Raw genomic sequence first — 22,888 nt, 5'->3', positions numbered from 1 at the left:
TTTAAAAAAAGAGCTCTCTATAGCTGCCATGTGGACCGGCCAGTGTGCTGCGTGGGGAGACGGAGAAGCTGCTGAGCCGGAGAGCTCAGGGGCCGCAACCACGTGAGGCGGTGAGTCTGGGGGCAGCGTGCGGCTGCTCAGGTAGCAGCTGTGGGGACGGAGATTGCTAATACTGTGCAGGGAAGATGTCTTCACCAGCTGCGGTCCGGCTGCCTGCCGTATGGACTTGGCTGTAATAAATTGTCCTTGTCTGAGGAAAAAACCAAGATGGCGGCATAAGGTAAACACCTAACTGTTGCCTACCACAACAATTTTGAAACTACAACTGGAAAACGGAGCGCACACCGTCCAGAACCACCGGAAAGCTGGCAGAGTGGAAAACCTACAACTAGAGAAAAAAAGAGAGGGGGACGCTGAGCCTCAGGAGCTGTGGAGGTGCGGAGATCCGTGAGCGCGGAAAGGCGGGCGGCTGAATACGCGGCAGGCTTGCTCGCAGCTCGCGCGCGGAGCGGGAGGGCAGCAGACGCTGCGTGGCTAGCTTTCTCGTTTGGGAGAAAAACAAAACCTCCTGACTGCACTGAAATCCAGCTGCGGTCGGGGAGAAACTGGTCTGTTTGGCAGCGGACGAGGCTTGAAAGCTGCCTTCTCTCAGAGGCACGCAGCCATTGATTAGGGCACAGAAAAACCGACCCTCTTAGGGCGGAGCAAATGGAAACCAAGTTTGTCTGCGCCATTCTGAGACTCCACCCCATCCAAGCTGAGCACAGCCCTCCCAGTGACTGGATTTCTCGTTCAGGAGAAAACCAAAACCTCCGGTCTGCACTGAAATCCAGCCCCAGCTGGGGAGAAACTGGTCTGTTAGGCAGCGGGAGAGGCTCGAAAGCTGCCTTCTCTCAGAGGCGCGCAGCCATTAATACGGGCACGGAGAAACCGCCCCTCTTAGGGCGGAGCAGACGGGAAACCAAAGCTTGTCTGCGCCACCCTGAGACTCCGCCCCATCCAAGCTGAGCACAGAAGCTCTCCCAGTGGAGACACTGCTGATCCTCACAGCCAACTGGCTTGGAGATCAATTCCCGCCAGTGATACCAACAATCCCAACCACTCTGAACTCCAGTTTCTGGGGACACACGGGGAACCCAGACGCCTACGGGACTCTCGGCCATCGGTCGGAGAGTGAGAGTGACTTTTCTGTCAGTGTGGACGACACCAGATTTCAACCACTCTCATAAGGGACACATTCAAGAGGCAGACTCAGTGAGCACCAAAGCCCTACTGTATCTCCAGCACAGCAATTCTTCCGTTATAGACACAGCAGGCCCTCACAACCAATTGGACCGGAGGTCAATTCCTCCCAGTGTACCAACAGCAATCAGGGCTTTTAACTACATCAAGACTTTCCACTCAGCCCACAAAGGGGAGTACCAAGAGCGACCACCTAGGGTGATAGGGGAAGCTGAGCTACCGGCCCCTATAGGTCACCGACCACACAAAGCCACTCCATCAACACAGGGAGGCAGCCAAAATGTGGAGACATCGAAGTATGTCACAAGTAGGAGAGATAGATGAAAGTAAACTAATGGATGACACAGTGTTCAGAACCATATTTATAAGGTTACTCAAGAATCTTCTAAAAACTGCTGAGAAACTTGAAGAGACCTTCAAGGACCTAAATGAGAATACCAAAAAAATGGAAAAGGACCAGTCAGAAATTATGCATACACTGTCTGAAATAAAGAATATACAGAGTAGACCACTGCACCCGAAGAGTCAAACCAAAGATCTGGAATATGAGGAAGAAAAAAACACCCAACCAGAGAGGCGGAAAGAAAGAAGAACCCAAAAGTGTGAGGCTAGCATAAGGAGCCTCCGGGATGGCTTTAAGCGTACCAATATCCGAATTTTTGGGGTGCCAGAAGAAAGAGAGCAAGATACTGAAAACCTATTTGAAGAAATAATGACAGAAAACTTCCCCCACCTGGTGAAAGAAATAGACTTACAAGTTCAGGAAGCGCACAGAACCCCAAACAAAAGGAATCCAAAGAGGACCACACCAAGACACATAATTAAAATGCCAAGAGCAAAAGACAGAGAGAATCTTACAAGCAGCAAGAGAAAAACAGTTAGTTACCTACAAGGGAGCACCCATACGACTGTCAGCTGATTTCTCAACAGAAACTATGCAGGCCAGACGGGAATGGCAAGAAATATTCAAAGTGATGAATAGCAAGAACCTACAACCAAGACTACTCTACCCAGCAAAGTTATTCAGAATTGAAGGTCAGATAAAGAGCTTCACAGATAAGAAAAAGCTAAAGGAGTTCATCACCACCAAACCAGTATTATATGAAATGCTGAAAGGTATTCTTTAAAAAGAGGAAAAAGGAGAAAAAAGTAAAGATCAAAATTATGAACAACAAATACATATCTATCAACAAGTGATTCTAAAACTCAAGGGAATTCAAAATCTGAGGAACAGAATAAACTGGTGAACATAATAGAATCAGAGGCATAGAAAGGGAGTGGATTGATAATTCTCAGGGGGAAAGGGGTGTCTGTGTGGTATGGGAAGAGACTGGACAAAAATCATACACCTATGGATAAGGACAACGGGGAGGGGGAGGGAACCAGGTGATAGGGAGATATGGGGGGGGGGGGGAGGAGAAACAATTGTAATAATCTGAACAATAAAGATTTATTTAAAAAAAAATTGTCCTTGTCTGACGGCTGTGTGGCCACTGGCTTCTGCAGTAAGACTCATCCGTGTACACCCTCAACTTCTCATGCTTCTGTCTGCCCCACCGCTGAGAACTGACCCGTGTCTGTGAGCAGATGGAGGAGGAACGTGGACCAAGTTCCTGCAGTCAGCACAGTGGGCAGGGTTGGAGAAGGCCCAGCCCTGGCGTCGTCGGGAAGAATTGAGAACATACATGGACTCAGAGCTGGGCAGGCTCCGGCAGCTCTGACAGCAAGCTGCTCATCGTTGCTCTCGGGGCTGTGTGAAAACCATGCTGGAGGGAGCGAGGACAGGGTCCGGGGCCGCTAGGAGATGGTTTTGTTTTCATTCAGGTGGCAGTGCTACAGGGATGGATAGAAGAGGTCATTTGGAGACAGTGGTCTGAACAGTGGTCTTGGGCAGTGGAGGGATGAAGGAAAAAGCTTTGGAGGGCTTCTAGCCAAGATGGGAGGTGTGGTGTGTGGCCAGGTTTACAGAGGTCCTTTCTTATCTGTTGAGGTTTCTTTCCTCAGTTTCAGTTACCCATGGTCAATTGCAATCTGAAAATATTAGATGAAAAACTTCAGAAGTAAACAATCATACGGCTTTTTGAATTTAAATTCTTTATTTTTGAAAGTATAAGTCTCCTCCCTCCCCACCCCCCATTGACCTCTCCCTGGCCACTCGCACCACCCAGCACATGCCCTCGCCCCCCCCCTACTGTCTGGTGTCCATTGGTTATGCTTATATGCCAATTCATAAGGTTTTTTTTTTTAAATATATTTTATTGATTTTTTACAGAGAGGAAGGGAGAGGAATAGAGAGTTAGAAACATCGATGAGAGAGAAACATCGACCAGCTGCCTCCTGCACACTCCCTACTGGGGATGTGCCCGCAACCAAGGTACATGCCCTTGACCGGAATCGAACCTGGGACCTTTCAGTCTGCAGGCCGACGCTCTATCCACTGAGCCAAACTGGTTACGGCCCAATTCATAAGTTTTAAGTTGCACGCCATTCTGAGTACCATGATGAAATCTGCGCAATCCCTCCTGGCACCTAAATCATCCCTTCGTCCAGAGCATCCACACTGTACATACAGTGCAATAAGATATTTTGAGAAAGAGATCACTGTCACATAAGTTTTATTACAGTATATGTTATTATTTATTGTTGTCAGTCTCTTACTGGGTCTAATTTATAAATTAAACTTTATCATGGATATATGCGTATAGGAAAAAATATACCATATACAGGATTTGGTATTATCTGTGGTTTCAGGCATCCACTGGGGGGCTTAGAATGTATGCCCCTTAGAGAAAGGGGGGACTGCTGTAAAGGGAGAGTGTGCATCTTAAATGTCCTAATAGAGAAGTCTATTTAGCTGTAAGCATGGAGCTCAAAAGAGACAGATTGGAAATCTGTTTGTAATGTGCAGACAGAGCATGTGAAGTGAGCACTGTGCCACCAGCAGGGTCTGCGGATCAGACCTGTGGCCACCTCAGAGGACCCTGAGGTCAAAAAGGAAATTATTATGAAAGTGCCAGCTAACAGAGTGACTGGCAAATAATTAGTGTGAGTTTCTTTACTTCCTTTGCTTATGTGTGGTGTTCCTGTTTCTTGCTTCTCCCTAGCCTCAACCCCGTTGTCAAGTTGCATTATCTTCTTCCTAAATTCAACAGGAAGATAGGTCTTTAGCTTTTCTTATGGATATTTGGTATATGCATACTTGTTCTGTTTATCCCTATTAGCTTACAAGTGGTTTGAGAGTAACAGCTGTGTAATATAAGCAACAGCTGGAGCAACTATGTCATAGAAAACATGAGAGCCTTGGGCATCTGTGTTTTCAACCAACTAAAATAAACACATGCTCTTTCCCAAGTTGAATATTTACCGTTTATTTTCATTAGATGTAGAGTGAATTTCACGGCGCAGTTGATGCATACACAATATATTTCTACTTATTTCATTATTTTTTGCATACCCACCCTATATTGCCAAAATATAAAATAAAGGCTAATATTTTAAATATTTGTTTGGGTGTCTTTATAGCATCAGTTAATTCACAGCTTTGTACATAATAGATATGCTGTGCATATTTATTAAAATGAATTTATTAATGTTCATCTTAAGGGCCAACTGTGGGTATAAATGTATTTCGTATCACCTTTTCAACTTGTCCCAGAAAACAAGCTCTTACTCTTCTCTTCCTTTTCTAACAGATTTAGGAATTTTGTTAGAATTTTTAAAAACGATCGTTTATATTTAATATTTCAAATTATTCTGTTTGGGGGCCAAAAAGTGAACTGCAGCATTTAGAAATTCATTGAGAAAATGAGAATCACAAGTACTATAATTCTGTAAGTGCTGGAATCACAAGTACTGTAAATGCATCGGAACTCTGACTGGGCTTCTGCTTTCTTCTTCTCCAGGGCCTGCTCTCCTTCCTGAGCGCCCCGCTCATAGGCGCCCTGTCCGACGTGTGGGGGAGGAAGCCCTTCCTCCTGGGCACCGTCTTCTTTACCTGCTTCCCGATACCCCTGCTGACGGTCAGCCCGTGGTGAGTGCTCAGCCTTGCGTCATCCCGGCTGTCTTGGGTCACGTATGAATAATACATCTGTGAGCCCTTCTTAACAATTTCAAAGCAGTTGTATCTGGTTTTTATTAGATCTCTTTGCTAATACTGAAAGCCAGTTTGGGCAGTTGCTATCTTGCCCATATTATAATGGGGAAATGAAGAGATTACATAATTCAGTCCGAGGTAAAGAAAGAGAAGTAAAAGCTGTAGTTGCCATGATGTCAGTTACAGGATTTGGGTCTTGGGGGAAAGGGGGTCTGGGGGTCCCACTTGCTCCTGTGGCTCAGTTTCCTTTGGGAATGTAATTGTTTTGGTCAGCTCATTGGTCTAGGGCCGTGGTCGGCAAACTGCGGCTCGCGAGCCATATGCAGCTCTTTGGCCCCTTGAGTGTGGCTCTTCCACAAAATACCACAGCCTGGGCGAGTCTGTTTTGAAGAAGTGACGTTAGAAGAAGTTTAAGTTTAAAAATTTTGGCTCTCAAAAGAAATTTCAGTTGTTGTACTGTTGATATTTGGCTCTGTTGACTAATGAGTTTGCCGACCAGTGGTCTAGAACACTGATCTGAACATAATTTATGTCAATAGTCAGGGGTCACTTTCGTGTATAATAAAGTCAGACCAATAGCCTATTCTAAATCATAATATGAATTTTAAAAATTTTTTATTGATTGATTTTGAGAGAGAAAGAAAAACATGGATTTGTTGTTCCACTTATTCATTCATTCTTTGGTTGATTCTTGTATGTGCCCTGAGTGGGGATCAAGCCCACAACCTTATCATAACGGGACAATGCTCAAACCAACTGAGCTACCCAGCCAGGGCCATAATATGAATTTTAATTAGATCTCATTTTTTCGTGATAAGCAGGGAGAGAATATTGAGCACATAAACAAGTCTATTTAGTTACCAAAGATGGGTTGGAATTTGCACCTGAGCTTGTAACATCATTGTTTTCCTGGAGTCCAAAGGATGGTAATTTGGCCAGAATTCCTGTTGCTGATCTCAGCAATGTGAAGGACATACCTTATGATGGAAGATTTTTGTTTTTAATTCAATTAGTAGATTTTCTTTTCTTTTTGTTCTTGTGTGAAAATATTATCATTTTATTATTTGATAGGGATTTTATGTCAACACTAGAGGCCGATGCACAAAAATTTGTGCAAGAGTAGGCCTTCTTTCCCTGGCTGCCAGCACCGGCTTCCCTCTGGCACCCGGAACCTGGACTGGCTTCCCTCCAGACTCTGCTTTGTCAGGAAGGACATCTGGTCTCATTAGCATATTACCCATTTATTACTATAGACTAGAGGCCTGTTGCACAAAATTCATGCATGGGGGGGTATCACTCAGCCCAGCCTGCACCCTCTCTAATCTGGGACCCCTCGAAGGATGTCCAACTACCCGTTTAGGCCTATCCCGGTACGGCCTAACGGGCAGTCGGACATCCCTCTCCCAACTGCTCACCTCCCTTCCTTCCTGATTGCCCCTAACCACTACTAGCCTAATTGCCCCTAACTGCCCTCCCCTGCAGGCCTGGTCACCCCTAACTGCCCTCCCCTGCAGGCCTAATCCCCCCAACTGCCCTCCCCTGCAGGCCTAGTCTCCCCACAACTTCTCTCCCCTGCAGGCCTGGGTCCCCCACAACTGCCCTTCCCTGCAGGCCTGGTCGCCCCCAACTTCCCTCCTCTGCTGGCCTGGTCACCCCAACAGCCGTCCCCTGCAGGCTTGATTGTCCCCAACTGCCCTCCCTTGCAGGCCTGGTCCCTCCCAACTGCCCTCCCCAGCTGGCCTGATCGCCCACAACTGCCTTCCCTTGCAGGCCTGGTCCCTCCCAACTACCCTCCCCTGCTGGCCATCTTGTGGTGGCCATCTTGTGTCCACATGGGGGCAGCTATATTGTGTGTTGCAGTGATGATCAATCTGTATATTACTCTTTTATTAGATAAGATAGAGGCCTGGTGCACGGGTGGGGGCCAGCTTGTTTGCCCTAAAGGGTGTCCCGGATCAGGGTGAGGGTTCCCTTGGGGCGTGGGGTGGCCTGGGTGAGGGGCCTGTGGTGGTTTGCAGGCCGGCCACACCCCACAGTGACCCAAGCGGAGGCCCTGGTATCTGGGATTTATTTATCTTCTATAATTGAAACTTTGTAGCCTTGAGCGGAGGCCAAGGCAGGCCAGGGCTGCAGGAGCATGGCTTCCTCCATTGCCGGGGGCAACTCAAGCCTCCTGCTCTCTCCAGCTCCAAGGCTGCGCCATTTTTGTTGGGATTTATTTATCTTTTATAATTGAAACTTTGTAGCCTTGAGTGGAGGCCTAGGCCGGCCAGAGTGTGCGGAAAGCTTGGCTTCCTTCATTGCCAGGGAAACCCAAGCCTCCTGCTCACTCTGTGGCTGCAGCCATCTTGGTTGCCTTAATTTGCATACTTGCTCCTGATTGGCTTGTGGGTGTGATGGTTAATTTGCATATTACTCTTTTATTAGATAGGATTAGTGGCCTGGTGCACGAAATTCGTGCACTGGGGGGGGGGGGTGTCCCTCAGCCTGGCCTGCGGATCAGGCCTAAACCAGCAGTAGAACATCAAACTCGCCATCTGGGACCACTGGCTCCTAACCGCTCACCTGCCTGATCGCCCCTAACCACTCTGCCTGCCGGCCTACTCACCCCCAAGTACCACCCTGCCTGCCTTCTCGCCCCCAACTGCCCCCCCCTCCGCCAGCCTGCTCACCCCCAACTGCCCCCCCCCCTGGCCTGCTCGCCCCCAACTGCCCTTCCCTCCTGGCCTGATCGCCCCTAACTGCCTCTGCCTCGGCCCCGCCACCATGGCTTTGTCTGGAAGGACGTCCAGAAGGTCTCCCGGTCTAGTTAGCATCTTACTCCTTTATTAGTATAGATTATCATCATGTTCTAAATTTGTAACCATACTGGAGCATTTTATTTCCTACCAGATGAAGAATTTAAAGAAACGACTTCTTGGTATTAAGCCTTTCCTTCCAAGAATGTCCTACTTTTCCAATGATTTAGAGCTTTTTTAATGCTCTCTGAATATCTTTAAAATGTTTTATAGATCTTTAAATGATTTTACCTCTCCTAGTTTTCTTGATACTGCTTTTGCTACTTGTATGAATAATGATAAATAGAAGTGATGATTATAGACTTACCTTCCTCATAAAGAAAATATTGTAATGTTTTATCATGAAGTGTTACGCTAGCTTTTATAAGTTAGCTTTTAGATTGAAAAATACTAATTTATATTTTATGCAGAGATTTTCTTAAAATTGAGATTTTTGTTTATAATCTACATGATATCTTTGTGGTTATCAAAATGTACATACACTACCTCTCTCCTGGGTAACTGAAATATCTTTTTATAGGTGGTATTTTGCAATGATTTCTGTGTCTGGAGTCTTCTCAGTCACATTCTCTGTGATATTTGCCTATGTAGCTGATGTCACTCAGGAGCATGAGCGAAGTACTGCTTATGGATGGGTAAGATAATAGTTTGTTTGAAAATAAATAAATAAATAAATAAAATAATAGTTTGTTTGTTTTTAACCAGAGAAATAATTAACATCCTATTGAAAGGTCACTAAAAGTGAGGTTTAAAATATGTAGTAAATATTGACATATAAAAAAAAAATTTAAAGAATTGAAATTTAAAAAGAGACTTAAAAGTTAAAAATAGCCTGACCAGTGTGGCTCAGTGGTTGAGCATTGACCCATGAACCAGCAGGTCACGGTTCAATTCCCGGTCAGGGCACATGCCTGGGTTGTGGGCTGGATCCCATTTGGGGGGGTGCAGGAGGCAGCCGATCAATGATGTTTCTCTTTCATCACTAATGTTTCTCTCTCTCTCCCTCTCCCTTAATTTTTTTAAAAAAAGTTAAAAATAGCAAGCTAGAAATTACTATTAATCTATTCTCTGATTTTAAGGTTGGAATCTATGAGTTGTCAGTTGTAAAGTTTTTTAAAAGTTGACTTGTTTCTTGTTAGCTATTCTCTTGACAGATCATAAATAGGCAGATTAGAAGTCTCTGTGCACCTGTTTTGAATTGGAGAGGTGTTAAAACCTCAGCCATGTTAATCCAACTGTTATTTGGTGTGTGGCTCAGGCATTTATTTGGGATCTGATATTGCAGAAAAGGACTACACATTCATTCAGCAAATAATGTTTGAATGCATTGCCAAGGTTGTAAGAGCCCTTTTCTTTTTGGATACTTGAATATCAGACAATCATTTCTAATTTTCCTGGGCCTGAGAATGGCAGTGCGGTTGTGCAGCGAAGAAAGATTGTAGCTGACAGGCTGAATCTGTTGATGCCAGAGCACCTCGTCTCTGAGAGCTGCTCCGCTGTTCCAGGGGAAAGAGGGCGCGTGAGCATGTGGTCGGTGTGCGCACGCCCTGGCCTGTGTGGGTGTTGTTGGAGAGGGAGAATTGTTCCGTCTTAAACCTTCTGGGTTCTTTGACTGACCTAGTAATTAAATTGACATAAGACAGATTAACAGGAGAAAACGAATTTAATTTTATATGTACAAGAGCTCCACAAAGACATGAGCACCTCAGAGGCAGTCCGGCAGTTGAGGCTTCTATGCTGTCCTGGGCTGAGGAGAAAGGGGGAGGGCTCTGGGCTTCAAAGAGGGAGGAAGACAATTCACAGGAAGAGCAAACGATCGTTAATCACATGTTTGTCCTGCCATGCAGGTAAGTTTTTCTGACATAAAAAGTTGTCTTTCGCCGAAACCGGTTTGGCTCCGTGGATAGAGCGTCGGTCTGTGGACTGAAAGGTCCCAGGTTCGACTCCGGTCAAGGGCATGTACCTTGGTTGCGGGCACATCCCCGGTAGAGGGTGTGCAGGAGGCAGCTGGTCGATGTTTCTCTCTCATCGATGTTTCTAGCTCTCTATCCCTCTCCCTTCCTCTCTGTAAAAAATCAATAAAATATATTTTTAAAAAAAGTTGTCTTTGGTAATAGCTCTCTTTCTGGTACCAGCTCCCTACCTAACATTTTTCAGGCTCCTGTGGGAGAAGTGTAAAGCTTTTCCTGAGGCTTTTGGGTGTTAATTGCCTTCAGCTCAAAACAATCTACATGCCATAGTGGCACATTTTGGGGTGTTATTTCCACTTCCCCCCAACATGCACTGTGCTCTTCCTTCCACGTTCCTATGTTTGAAATGTTTACAGTAAGAAGGTAGAAGAAGAAGAATTATCTAGCTGGATTGTTGAATAATTTGAAGGGGGGTTAAATGCCAGAAACCCAGGTTACTTCTCTTTTTCTTTAAATCCCACTTCCTGGGAGATAGTAAGTAAGGAGTCATTCAATGTTGAATCATTAAATGATTGATTGCAGGAATCAGTGATGGACTAGGTCAATTACTGCTCTCCCACTAAACACAATAGCAATTTTTACTTTGTTGACTTTAGACCTCAGTAGTTTAAAAAACTTCCCTTTCAACCCAACTTCCCGTCTAGCTACTCCCTGCTCTCTCCTCCCTTTCTTTCCCCCCGTCTCCTGAATTTCTCCATGCCCTGTCCTAAAACTAGGCATCTCCAGAGTCCTGCAGAGGAGGACAGAGGAAGCTGATGGGAAGGGTTCCAAATGGCTCTCAGAGGTTGGTCAGCGGGAAAATGTACAGGTGCCAAAGCCTCTTTCCACACTTGTGCAGATTTTCTCTACATTGTAGGAAACACCTGTTGAGAAACTCATTTCTCTCCAATTTACTAGATTTCTGTTTCTTGCTTTCAGCAGAAAAATCAGTCACAAAGCTGTGGTGCTGAGCATTAGGGCTTTAAGGAGATTTCAGAGAGAAAGTTCTGGAACCAGTGACTTAGCTCCCCTCACTAGCTCAGTTCTTCGTCTGTAAAATAATGCTTGTTCACAGGGGTGTTAGAGTCATGAGAGCAGTGCTCAGCAGAAGTAGAAGATTGCTTCTCTAATAATGGAAGGAATAAGGTTGGGACAAGTAGGCAGTAGTGGAGGGAGAGATGACAGGAGGGAGTCCTGAGCACAGGATGCCCTAACTGACCCAGCTGTCAGGCGTAAGCGTGGGGCCTGTCCCTCTGTCTGCTGTGCCTTCTACGTCAGGTGTGAGGCTTTTGACTCCAGATGTGTGGACTTGTAAATAATAATGTTCCTTTCTTCCTCATTTGCAAGACTTAATAAAGTCTTATCAAGATTTCTGCCTTTATGAATTCCCAGTTTTTCTCATGGCAATTTACACATATTTAAATTATGGAAATACCAGAAAATGAGCGCAGCACTGCCTCGGAGCACCGCTGCAGGGGGCACCGCCTGGATGGGACAGGTGCCTCAGCTCAGAGTGGTTCAGAACGCACTAGTTAACAATGAGCATTCATCTCATAGTCAACATTTCTTTCCCCTTTACATCTCAAGTAGCTATTGTATCGCCTCCAAATTGAGGGGGTGGGGAGGTGCTTTTATTCATTCATTCATTTAATCTGATTGTTGAGAGTATTACATATGTCCACCCTATTGCCCCACATTGTCCGCCTCCACCTGGCTCCTTCCTCACCCTGGTCCTTGACCACCCTATTGTCTGTGTTCCATAGGTAATGCATATCTATAATAATAAAAGTGTAATATGCTAATTACACCGGACAACCTTCTGGATGAAGCCAGGGCTGCGAGGGAAGCCAGTGCCGGCAGCCGGGAGAAGAAATGCCTACTCTTGCGTGAATTTCATGCATTGAGCCTCCAGTATGCATATAAGATCTTTGGTTAATCTCTTCCCACCTCCACCCCCCCTTCTCTCTGAGATTTGTCAGTCTGTTCCATGTTTCCATGTCTTTTATTCTATTTTATATTCATCAGTTTATTTTGTTCATTTTTTGTTTGTTTATTTTGATTTTTAGATTCAATTGTTGATAGACATGTATTTATTGCCATTTTATTGTTCATGTTTTATCTTTGTTTTCTTCTTTCTCTTTTTAAAGAATACTCTTTAACATTGCATGTAATACTGGTTTCGTGGTGATGAACTCCTTTAGCTTTTTCTTATCTGTGAAGCTCTTTTTAAAAAAAATTTTTTTTTTTTTGATTTTTTTACAGAGAGGAAGGGAGAAGGAGAGGCATAGAGAGTTAGAAACATCCATCAGCTGCCTCCTGCACACTCCCCATTGGGGATGTGCCCAAAACCAAGGTACATGCCCTTGACCAGAATCGAACCTGGGACCTTTCAGTCTGCAGGTCGACACTCTATCCACTGGGCCAAACTGGTTAGGGCTGTGTGAAGCTCTTTATCTGACCTTCTGTTTTAAATGATAGCCTTGCTGAATAATCTTAGTTGTAGGTCCTTGCTATTCATCACTTTGAGTATTTCTTGCCACTCCCTTCTGGCCATAAAGTTTCTGTTGAGAAATCAGCTGACAGTCACATGGGCTCTTCCTTGTAGGTAACTAGCGGCTTTTCTCTTGCTGCTTTTAAGATTGTCTCTAACTCTTGGCATTTTAATTATGATGTATCCTGGTGTGGGCCTCTTTGGGTTCCTCTTGTTTGGGACTCTTTGTGCTTCCTAGACTTGTAAATTTTTTCTTTCACCAGGTGGGGGAAATTTTCTGTCACTATTTTTTCAAATAGGTTTTCAATACCTTGCTGTCTCTATTCTCCTTCTGCTACCCCTATAATGTGAATGTCCCAGAGGCTCCTTACACTATCTTCATATTTTTTTTTCTTTTTCTTTTTGCTCTTCTGATTGGTTGTTTTTTGCTTCCTCATATTCCAAATCACTGATTTGATTCTCAGAATCCTCTATTGTTGAGTTCCTATATATTATATTTTGTTTCAGTTAGTGTATGCTTCATTTCTGATTGGTTCTTTTTCATATCCTTGACATTCTCACTAAAATCCTTGAAAGTCTCACTAAATCCCTTGACGTTCTCATCAAGTCCCTTGAAGCTCTCACTAAGATCCTTGAGCATCCTTATAATGATTGTTTTGTATTGTATATCTGGTAGTTTGCTTGCTTCCATTTCATTTTTATCTTTTTCTGGAGATTTCTCCTGTTCTTTCATTCGGGAAATGTTTCTTTGTCTCCACATTGTGGCTGTTTCCCTGTGTTTGTTTCTATGTATTGGGTAGAGCTTCTATGTCTCCTGGAACTGGTGGAGTGGCCATGTGTAGTAGGTGTCCTGTAGGGCCCAGTGGCTCAGCCTCCCCAGTCACCTGAGCTGGGCACTCTAGGTGCGCCCCTGTGTGGGCTGTGTGCACAGTCTTATAGTTGAGCCTTGATTGCTATTAGCGTCATTGGAAGGAATTGACTTCCAGGCCAATTGGCTGTGAGGACCATCTGGGACTACAGTGAAAGAGCAGCTGTGCAGGAGACACCCCTAAGGAGCAGGACTTGGTACAGTGGGGCTTTGGTGCTCACTGAGTCTGCCCCTTGAGTGTGTCACTTGTGGATGTAGAGTTGTGATCTGGTGTGGCCTGAGGCTGCCCACTGGGTGCACTGGCTCTGGGGCCTCCCAGGAGGTGCAAAGTCAGCCACTGTCTGTGGCCACCTGGCAGGAGCTACAGAGGGATCTACAACTGCTATTTGCTATTTGTACCCAGGCAAGGCCCAGCAAGGCAGGCTGGGTCTTGGTCCCTTTATTGATAGGTTTGGGGCACACTGACACCAGCTGCAGCTTAAGAAATTTTAGCAAAGTCTGAAGCCTGAGCCAGGACAGGCCATTCATGTGGAGAAGCTGCTGCAAACAGCTTGGCTGGGCGGGGTCTCAGGAAATCCCCAGGGTGGAGCAAAGAGAGTGCTCCAGACTAATGGAAACTCAGATATGGCTGCCACTCAGCTCTGTGACACAGGAGGTCCCAGCACAGGAACAGTGACCCCTGTGAGCACTCCCATCTAAGAGAAAGCTGCCCCCAAGTTCCTGCCAGACAATCCAGTTCCTCCTCCTATGTCCCTGGATCCCTCAAAGCTGCCACCCAGCGCTGGAGCTCAGAGGAAGTGGGACCATGTAAGTCTGTGCACCAGCTGTTTGAGAGGAACTGCTGGGTCTCCAGTAACCTTACTGTCACTCAGCCACAACCCCTGCTGGTTTCTACAGCCCGAAGTTAAGGGGACTTCTCTTCCTAGCACTGGAACTCTGGGCAGGGGGTCTGTTGTGGGGCTGGGACCCCTTGCTCCACATGGGCGGCCGCCACAGAGATCTCCCTCCCAATAAAAAAAGCGGCACAAGTGGGTATCAGACCAGCCCATTCCGTGCTTCCCCCTCACCCCCTTCTACCAGCCTCAGTGTGCTTCTTTACTTCTGTAGTTGTAGGGCTTCCACTCAATCTGATTTCAGGTGCTTCTGAATGATGGTCATTCTGTACTAGAGGCCCAGTGCACAAAATTCATGCAAGGGGCTTGGCCTTTGCAGCCCTGGCTGCCTCAAAACCCTGCGGCCCTGCCCCTGCCCACTGGTCATTCCGCAGGTGGTTCCACTGTCTGGTCTAATTAGCATATTCTCTTTTTTTATATGTAGGATTTTAGTTGCAATTTTGATATGGTTGTGGGAGGCTGCAAATACCAGCTTTTACCTACGCCAGCATCTTGGTGTTCTTTGTATCTGAGTCTGTTTCTGTTTTGTATGTTCATTTGTATTGTTCTAGATGCCATATGTACATGAAATCATACAGTAATTGTCTTTCTTAGACTGACTTATTTCACATAGCATAATACCCTCTAGGTACATCTGTGCTATCACAAATGGTAAGATTTCGTGTGTTTTTTTCTTTTTTTATGGCTGAGTAATATTCCGTTGCATATATGTACCACAATTTTTTTTGTATGTTTTTTATTGATTTCAGAGAGGAAGGGGGAGGAAGAGAGATAGAAACATCAATGATGAGAGAGAATCATCGATTGGCTGCCTCCTGCATGCCCCCTACTGGGGATTGAGCCTGCAACCCGGGCATGTGCCCTTGACTGGAATCGAACCCGGGACCCTTCAGTCTGCAGGCTGACACTCTATCCACTGAGCCAAACCAGCCGGGGCTGTACCACAACTTTTTTATCCACTCGTCAATTGATATGCATTTGGGTCGCTTCCACATCTTGGCTATTGTAAGGGTTGTTGTTACACTTCCTGTTGCCCCAGAGGTCCCTTAAACTATTTTTACTTTAAATTTTTTTTTCTTGTTGCTGCTGTGATTGGGTGTTTTCTGCCACCATGTCTTCAAATCGCTTATCTGATCATCTGCTTCATCTGAAGGCCCACAGGTGCCATCTTCCCTGGGTCAAGCACTTCTGTCCTCATAGCACCAGCCTGGGGCAGTGGACTGACCCCGTCCTCCAGCTCTCGGCACCACACCTGGCGGAGCTCATGACCTGCAGAAAGGGCTGTTTCAGCTTTGGCCCAGTGCGTTCTGCCTGTGGAACAATTGAAGACATTCAGGCAAACACAGTAGTTGTTGGAGACTAGGGCAGTCGGTGAACTATGTGACTCTGGAACAGTGGGCCATGTTTCCATCCTGCCCACCACTGGTGCTGTCTGTCAGCCAATAGGAGACCCACGAACCTGTCCCTCTGATTCCCAGTGGCCCCACTGTGCTGACCTCACATTGGCTGACTACCCAGTGGGACCTTTGGTGCGATTTTTGTTTCTTGAGGATATTTTGGTAGAGACAGAGACACTGAGTTCTGTGGCTCCATAACAGGGGTCATTTTTCCCTCCCTATGACCCCTGGTGCCCATCGCCCTAAAGGAGACCCACAAGTCTCCTCTTCTGACTCGCAATGACCCCACCCTGCTGAGCTTGCATCCTGCAGAAAAGTCTGCTGGCTGCAACCTGCCTAGATCTGTGGTGTCCTTTTTCTTGGGAAACTCTGGTTGAAGACTAGGCCAGACACTGAATTATGTGGCTCTGGAGTGGTGGCCATTTACCTCCCACCTCCCTGCATGCCACTGGTGCCATCCCTCTGTAGGAGACCTATAGCCTTGTCCTTCGACTCCTAGTGGACCCTCCCTGCTGAGCTAATGCCCTGCAGAGAAGACTGTTGGCTGCATCCACCTGGAGCAGTGGTGTGCTTTTTTTTTTTTTTTAGTGGTGTGCTTTTTATTTTTCTTGAGGATCTCTTTTTTTTTTTTTTTAGTTTAATAAATCTTTACTGTTCAGATTATTATAATTGTTCCTCTTTTTTCCCCACATAGCTCCCCTCCACCAGGTTCCCACCCCACCCTCTGCCCTCCCCACCCCCACTGTCCTCATCCATAGGTGTATGCTTTTTGTTCAGTCTCTTCCCGCACCCCCCATTCCCCTTTCCCCCTGAGAATTGTCAGACCACTCCATTTCTATGCCCCTGATTCTATTATATTCACCAGTTAATACTGTTCATCACTTTATTTATTCCCTTGATTTTTAGATTCACTTGTTGATAGATTGTATTTGTTGTTCATAATCTTTATCTTTATCTTTTTTTTCTTCCTCCTCTTAAAAAATACCTTCCAGCGTTTCATATAATTCTGGTTTGGTGGTGATGAACTCCTTTAGCTTTTTCTTATCTGTGAAGCTCTTTATCTGACCTTCAGTTCTGAACGATAGCTTTGCTGGGTAGAGTAATCTTGGTTGTAGTTTCTTGCTATTCATCACGTTGAATATTTCTTGCCATTCCCGTCTGGCCTGCATAGTTTCTGTTGAGAAATCAGCTGAAAGTCGTATGGGTAGTCCCTTGTTGGTAACTAACTGTTTTTCTCTTGCTGCTTTTAATATTCTCTCTTTGTCTTTTGCTCTTGGCATTTTAATTATGATGTGTCTTGGTGTGGTCCTCTTTGGATTCCTTTGGTTTGGGGTTCTGTGCACTTCGTGGACTTGTAAGTCTATTTCTTTCACCAGGTGGGGGAAGTTTTCTGTCATTATTTCTTCAAATAGGTTTTCAGTATCTTGCTCTCTCTCTTCTTCTGGCACCCCCATAATTCTGATGTTGGTATGCTTGAAGTTGTCCCAGAGGCTTCTTAGACTATCTTCAACTTTTTGGATTCTTTTTTCTTTTTGCTTTTCCAGTTGAGTGTTTTTTGCTTCTTTGTATTCCAAATCTTTGACTTGATTCTTGCGATCCTCTAGTCTGCTTTTAGGTCTCTGTATAATATTTTTTATTTCAGTCAGTGTATACTTAATTTCTAGTTAATCCTTTTTCATATCCTCGAGGATCTCGTTAAATTCATCAGCCTTTTCTAGGAAATTCTTGAAAAACTTTATAACCGTGGTTTTGAACTCTATATCCAGTCTTTTGCTTTCCTCCATTTCCTTCATTTCTGGCCTGCCTCTTTGTCTCCGCATTTTAGTTGTTTCCCTGAGTTGATGGAGTGGCTTTGTGTGCTAGGTGTCCTAGCAGGGCCCAGTGGCTCGGCCTCCCCAGTTACCTGAGGTGGACACTCTTGGTGCACCCCTCTGTGGGCTGTGTGTGCAGTCTTGTTGTAGTTAAGCCTTGATTGTTGTTGGTATCACTGGGGGGAGTTGACCTCCAGGCCAATTGGTTGTGAGGATCAGCTGTGTCTACGCTGGGAAAGCTTCTGTGCTCAGCTTGGATGGGGTGGAGTCTCAGGGTGGAGCAGACAGCCTTGGTTTCCCATCAGCCCCACCCTAAGAGGCCCCTGGGTCTCAGTGTCCCGTGACAATGGCTGCATTCACCTCTGAGAGAAGGCTGCCCTCAAGTTTCGCCCACTGCCAGACAGTCCAGTTTCTCCCCGAATGAGTCTGGGTACCCAAAGTCTCATCCGGAGCTGGATTTTAGTGCAGTCGGGAGGTTTTGTTTCCATCCCGAACGAGAAAGCTAGCCGCGCGTTTGCTTCCCGCCCTCTCCGCGCGCTGCGAGTAAGCCAGCCACGTATTCAGCTGCCCGCCCTTTCCGTGAGCATGGGTCTCCGCACCTCCACAGCTCCTCTGAGTCTGTCCTTTTCTCTTTCCTTCTGGTTTTGGAATTTCCACTCAGTCAGCTTTCCGGTGGTTCTGGACGATGTCTGCTCTGTCTTCCAGTTGCAGTTTTGAAATTGTTGTGCGAGGCAGCAGTATAGGTGTTTACCTTATGCCGCCATCTTGGTTTCTCTTGAGGATTTCTTGTTGGCAACTGAGACAGGCACTGGGTTATGTGGCTCCAGGCAGGAGGTATTTCCCTCCACTGTGCACCCCTGGTGCTATCCATCACCAGGAGACCCACTAGACCCGGCCTCCCAACCCCTGTGGCCTTGCCCTGCCAAGCTTATGTCCTTCAGAAAAGTCTGTTTCTTGTACCCAGCCCGGACCTGCAGTGAGCTCTTTTTTAAGGATCCTCTGCTTAGAGACTCGTGCAGTGACTGAGTGCTGTGGTTCTGGGGTAGGGACCACTTCCCCCCAATGGGTGCCTGTCCTGTACCACCCCCTGGAGCTGGGTGCTCCAGGTACCACCCTACCCTTTGGGGCTGTGTGCACCCTCCCATTGTAGTTGATCCTTGATTGCTGTTGACACGTCAATGGGATGGATTTTACCCACCTGTGAGGACTGATCAGCTGTGAGGACTGGCCACAACCATCACAGAGGATGTGCTGGGTAGGGGCTGACCCAGTGGAGCAGGATTCACCTCAGTGGGGCTCTGGTGCCCGCTGAGTTCACCCCTTGAGTGTGTCGCTCATGGAGATTTTGGGTTGTTCTTAAGTGTGATCTGAAGCTGTCTGCTGGGTGAGCTAACTTTGGAGCCTTCTGGGAAGTGCAGGTCAATGTCACCTGCTGCTTTCACCCTATGGCATGCGCTACAAAGTGTTTTCCAGATGGTGGTTGCCACTTGTGCTGGGCTCGGAGGTGCCTGGGGGGGGCCGGTGTGAAGTGAGGCACTGTCACTTAGCAGGCGGGGAAGGGGTGCTGAGGCCAGGTGCTGGTGTTTGGGGCTTGTGAACCTTTGAGAGCATTTAGGAGTTCTAAATTCTCGCAGCGTAAGCCTAGTTAGGCCATTTGTATGGAAATAGCACTGGTAGTGGCTTGGGTTGTCCCACAAGTTGGGTGGGGCTGGTCTCAGGGACTCGCCAGGGTGATGGAGATCCCCTGCCTGCACGCGGGGAGGGCTCGGCAAAGGAGCCCTGGTCGCCGCCAGCACTTTTGCCCTGATGGCCGGCACTTTAGTTCCTCCCACGTGCTTCGGAGCCTTTCGGGCTTTTGCCCCAGTGCCCCAGTGCCCCAGTGTGCCAACGCTAAGTTCACGCGTGGACCTTCGAAGAGCGCCCAGCACTCCAGCAGCCTCTCTCACGCAGCCACGCTCACTGCTGGCTTTCACAGCCAGCAGTTCTGGGGACTTCTCTTCCTGGCACTGGTACCCTGAGCTGGGGACCTCCGCAGCTGAGGCTCAGTCCTGATTTAACTCCACATATGGGTGTGGGACCAGCCCATTCTGGGTCTCTGGCCCTCTGATCTCTAGGAGGTCCTTAATGATGATTGCTTTGTAATTTAGTTGTAATTTTTGTTTGGTTGTGGGAGAAGGCAAGGACAGCGTTTTCCTACTCTGCCATCTTGACCGGAAGCTCAAACAGTGCATATTTCTGAGAGATAAAATCAAGTACAGTCCCTGAGTAGTTTTTATCATTGCCAGTAGGCATTTTTAAAATACCTTTCTTCCCACAGCCCTATTTCTCAATTAAAGAAGACTAAAGCATGTGTGTTTTCTTTATAAGGAAGATTTGCACAGTCTTTTTTTTCCATCCTCACCAGAGGATATTCTTTTCTTTGATTTTAGAGAGAGGGAAGTGGGGGGAGAGACATCAATGTGGGAGAAAAACATCTATCAGTTGCCTTGTATGCACCCCAACCCGGGATCAGGCTCACAACCTTTCTTTGTACGGAATGATGCTCTAACCCACTGAGTCAGGGCCACAATTTTTATTTTTAATTACTTTTTTGTTGTTGTTCTTGTAGCTTTACAAAATATCTCCAATTAGTTAGTAGTGGATGAAAAATATTCTTAAAACAAAATGACCTTGATTCTCGTTGTTTCTTAAAATTTGTGTGCAACACATTCCTTTGTCTTGTTTAAAACCGAGGGAGGATGGCTGTAGGTGTGCACCTGCTGCAGGTGTGACTCTGGGGAGAGTGTGCCTTTTCCACAGGTCTCAGCCACCTTCGCCGCCAGTCTGGTCAGCAGCCCCGCCATCGGAGCGTACCTCTCAGCCAGCTACGGAGACGGCCTCGTTGTGCTGGTGGCCACGGTGGTGGCTCTTCTGGACATCTGCTTCATCTTATTGGCTGTTCCAGAATCCTTGCCAGAGAAAATGGGACCACTCTCCTGGGGAGCTCAGGTTTCCTGGAAACAAGCAGATCCTTTTGCGGTAAATAAAAATCTGAAAACAATATTTTTCCAAGTATCTTTCTAAGCCATGCAAATAAGAGAACATTTCTGCAACCTGAAGCATCCCCGCGATTGTTCATCCATTTCTGTCTCCAGTAATAGAAAAAATTAACTGCAAGGAAGGGACTGAGGTAGAGTGTGCACCAAGGATATAAGGAGTTGGTATTTCTTAAGTCATGCGTGTGGTTATCACAACGAAAGAGAGAAAAAATGTCTAGTTAATTCCTGATGAGGGAAAAAATTGTTTTGGTTTTGCATGGTGGTTTATATTAATTTTTTAACAAAGAAATGAAGGTGGCCATTTAAAGTAGTTGTTTTCATTTGCTAAATTAAAAAAGGATAAAAATATCAGATCTGACTAAAGTAGTTATTTTCTAGGTTGTAGAAATACATCCATTTAGACCAGAGGCTTTGAACTTGTATTTTATAGATTGGATTCTTGGTTTTCTTTCTTTTCAAAAAAATATATTTATTTTTTGCATCGGAGAATTCCATTAAAAACTCAAAATAGTACTCAGAAGAAAACTTTAGTTCCCGCTCTTGATTTGAAACTGTCCTTAAAGAAAATATGTACAGAAAAAAAATTAACCAGAGAGTTGATACTTGTTTTTTATCCTCCAAGTCTACCCTTTAGGAAAATACATGTAATAAGAAACTAACTCATGAGAAATTCTTTTCCAAAAAGCTTCCGTGGGGCCTGGCCTGGGACCTGCCTGTTCTGTGTGTGCCCATCCATTGGTGCCACGTGGAGGAAGGAGGAGACCAGGCACACCCAGATGCAGGCAGCCTCCCACCACCTACCTTGTTGACCAATTTACAGGCAAATTGAATGCTAACATTTTAAAGAATAGAGTGAACTTATATGTAATGAAACGCCTATACTGTTTATGGCTTTAAATAAGTTATGAATGAAAAAGAGAGATCAGATTTTTCTTTTTTCTTCTTTTTTTAATATATTTTAGTGATCTTTTACAGAGAGGAAGGGAGAGGGATAGAGAGTTAGAAACATCAATGAGAGAGAAACATCGATCAGCTGCCTCCTGCACACTCCCTACAGGGGATGTGCCCACAACCAAGGTACATGCCCTTGACCAGAATCGAACCTGGGACCCTTCAGTCCGCAGGCCGACGCTCTGTCCACTGAGCCAAATCGGTTAGGGCAGATTTTTCTTAAAAGGTTCTGGAGTAACATGTTTACAGGGTGTTTATAGGATGTTCAGGGTCTGTTTCAGGTTGTGAAGCAATGTTGTTAAGTAAACAGGAGCAAACGTGTGTCTGTGTGCATTTACGCTGTAATATTTGAATCACATATCTCAGAAATGAGGACTTGTAACCTCCATAGAGAGATGGTGATCGATATCATGTGAAGGTTCACTTCCTTTTATAGTCCAATCAACAGTTGTTACTCTACCTCAATAGATGAAAACAATGAAGCCAGTATGGCAGAATAGCTGACATCAGTTTCTATTTGCTGCTTTTTATTTTTCAATTACAGTTGTCATCTACTATTATATTAGTTTTCGGTGTGCACCCAGTGATTAGACATTATAGAACTTACTAAGTGATCGTCCGATAAATTTCGGACCCATCTGACTATTTCTTCTTTTATCTTTCTGCTTTTTCTTAGCCACTGAAGAAAGTTGGAAAAGATCCTACCGTGTTACTCATCTGCATCACTGTGTTTCTTTCTTACCTTCCTGAAGCTGGACAATACTCAAGTTTTTTTCTCTACCTCAGACAGGTAGGTAGTGGGTGCCTAGAAGCTTTCGAACATAAGGAAAAAGCAAGGATTGGCATCTGTCTAAAGGTATTTTGGGGAAAACAGTGTCGAGAGAAAAAAATGTGTCAACTTGCTTTAAGTTATAAATGAAGGTGCTGACATGTAATGAGTAGGCAGGAAACCTTTAATACAGTAGTGTTTTAAAATGTAGTGAAATGTTTACTGTGGAAAAAATTACCTTGCGAACTATAGAGAATTAGCAGAAGCAATTCATCGTAATGTTTTGAATCGTTAATACCCAGTCAGTTTTGCAAAGGGAACGCTGACTTCAGAAGCACCTGCTATGGGCCCGAGGTGGCTCACAGGAATGATGAAAACAATGCTGTTTCTCCGGATTGTTTCCTCTTAAAAATGTGTGCTTTCCTCTGTGTCCACAAAGGCGTTTGCCCTAAGACAGTTTTTTAAGTTCCTTTTTCCAGATGTGGTTTCAGGTCTCTGGGATCGTTGGGACCTTGTATCGCAAATCAGCAAGCTGGACAAGACGCCTAATGAGCCAGTTAGTTAGGTGTCATCTTTATTGCGCGCAGG

The 22,888-nt window shown here is 45.6% G+C and overlaps 1 protein-coding gene across 2 annotated transcripts in view; it reads left to right on the top strand.

Annotated features, from left to right (window-relative positions):
* MFSD14B (major facilitator superfamily domain containing 14B) overlaps positions 1-22,888 on the top strand; it is a 71,977-nt gene that overhangs the window by 32,058 nt on the left and 17,031 nt on the right. For both annotated transcript variants that reach the window (XM_079790390.1, XM_079790389.1), the window contains 4 exons: positions 5,145-5,272; positions 8,654-8,768; positions 20,342-20,560; positions 22,208-22,321. In XM_079790390.1, coding sequence (XP_079646516.1) covers positions 5,145-5,272; positions 8,654-8,768; positions 20,342-20,560; positions 22,208-22,321 — 576 coding nt within the window. The remainder of the gene's footprint in view (positions 1-5,144; positions 5,273-8,653; positions 8,769-20,341; positions 20,561-22,207; positions 22,322-22,888) is intronic.

The sequence above is a fragment of the Cnephaeus nilssonii genome (genome assembly GCF_951640355.1).
Source record: "Cnephaeus nilssonii genome assembly, chromosome: 14".
Lineage (NCBI taxonomy): Eukaryota > Metazoa > Chordata > Mammalia > Chiroptera > Vespertilionidae > Cnephaeus > Cnephaeus nilssonii.
This window is presented reverse-complemented; position numbering and strand designations above follow the sequence as displayed.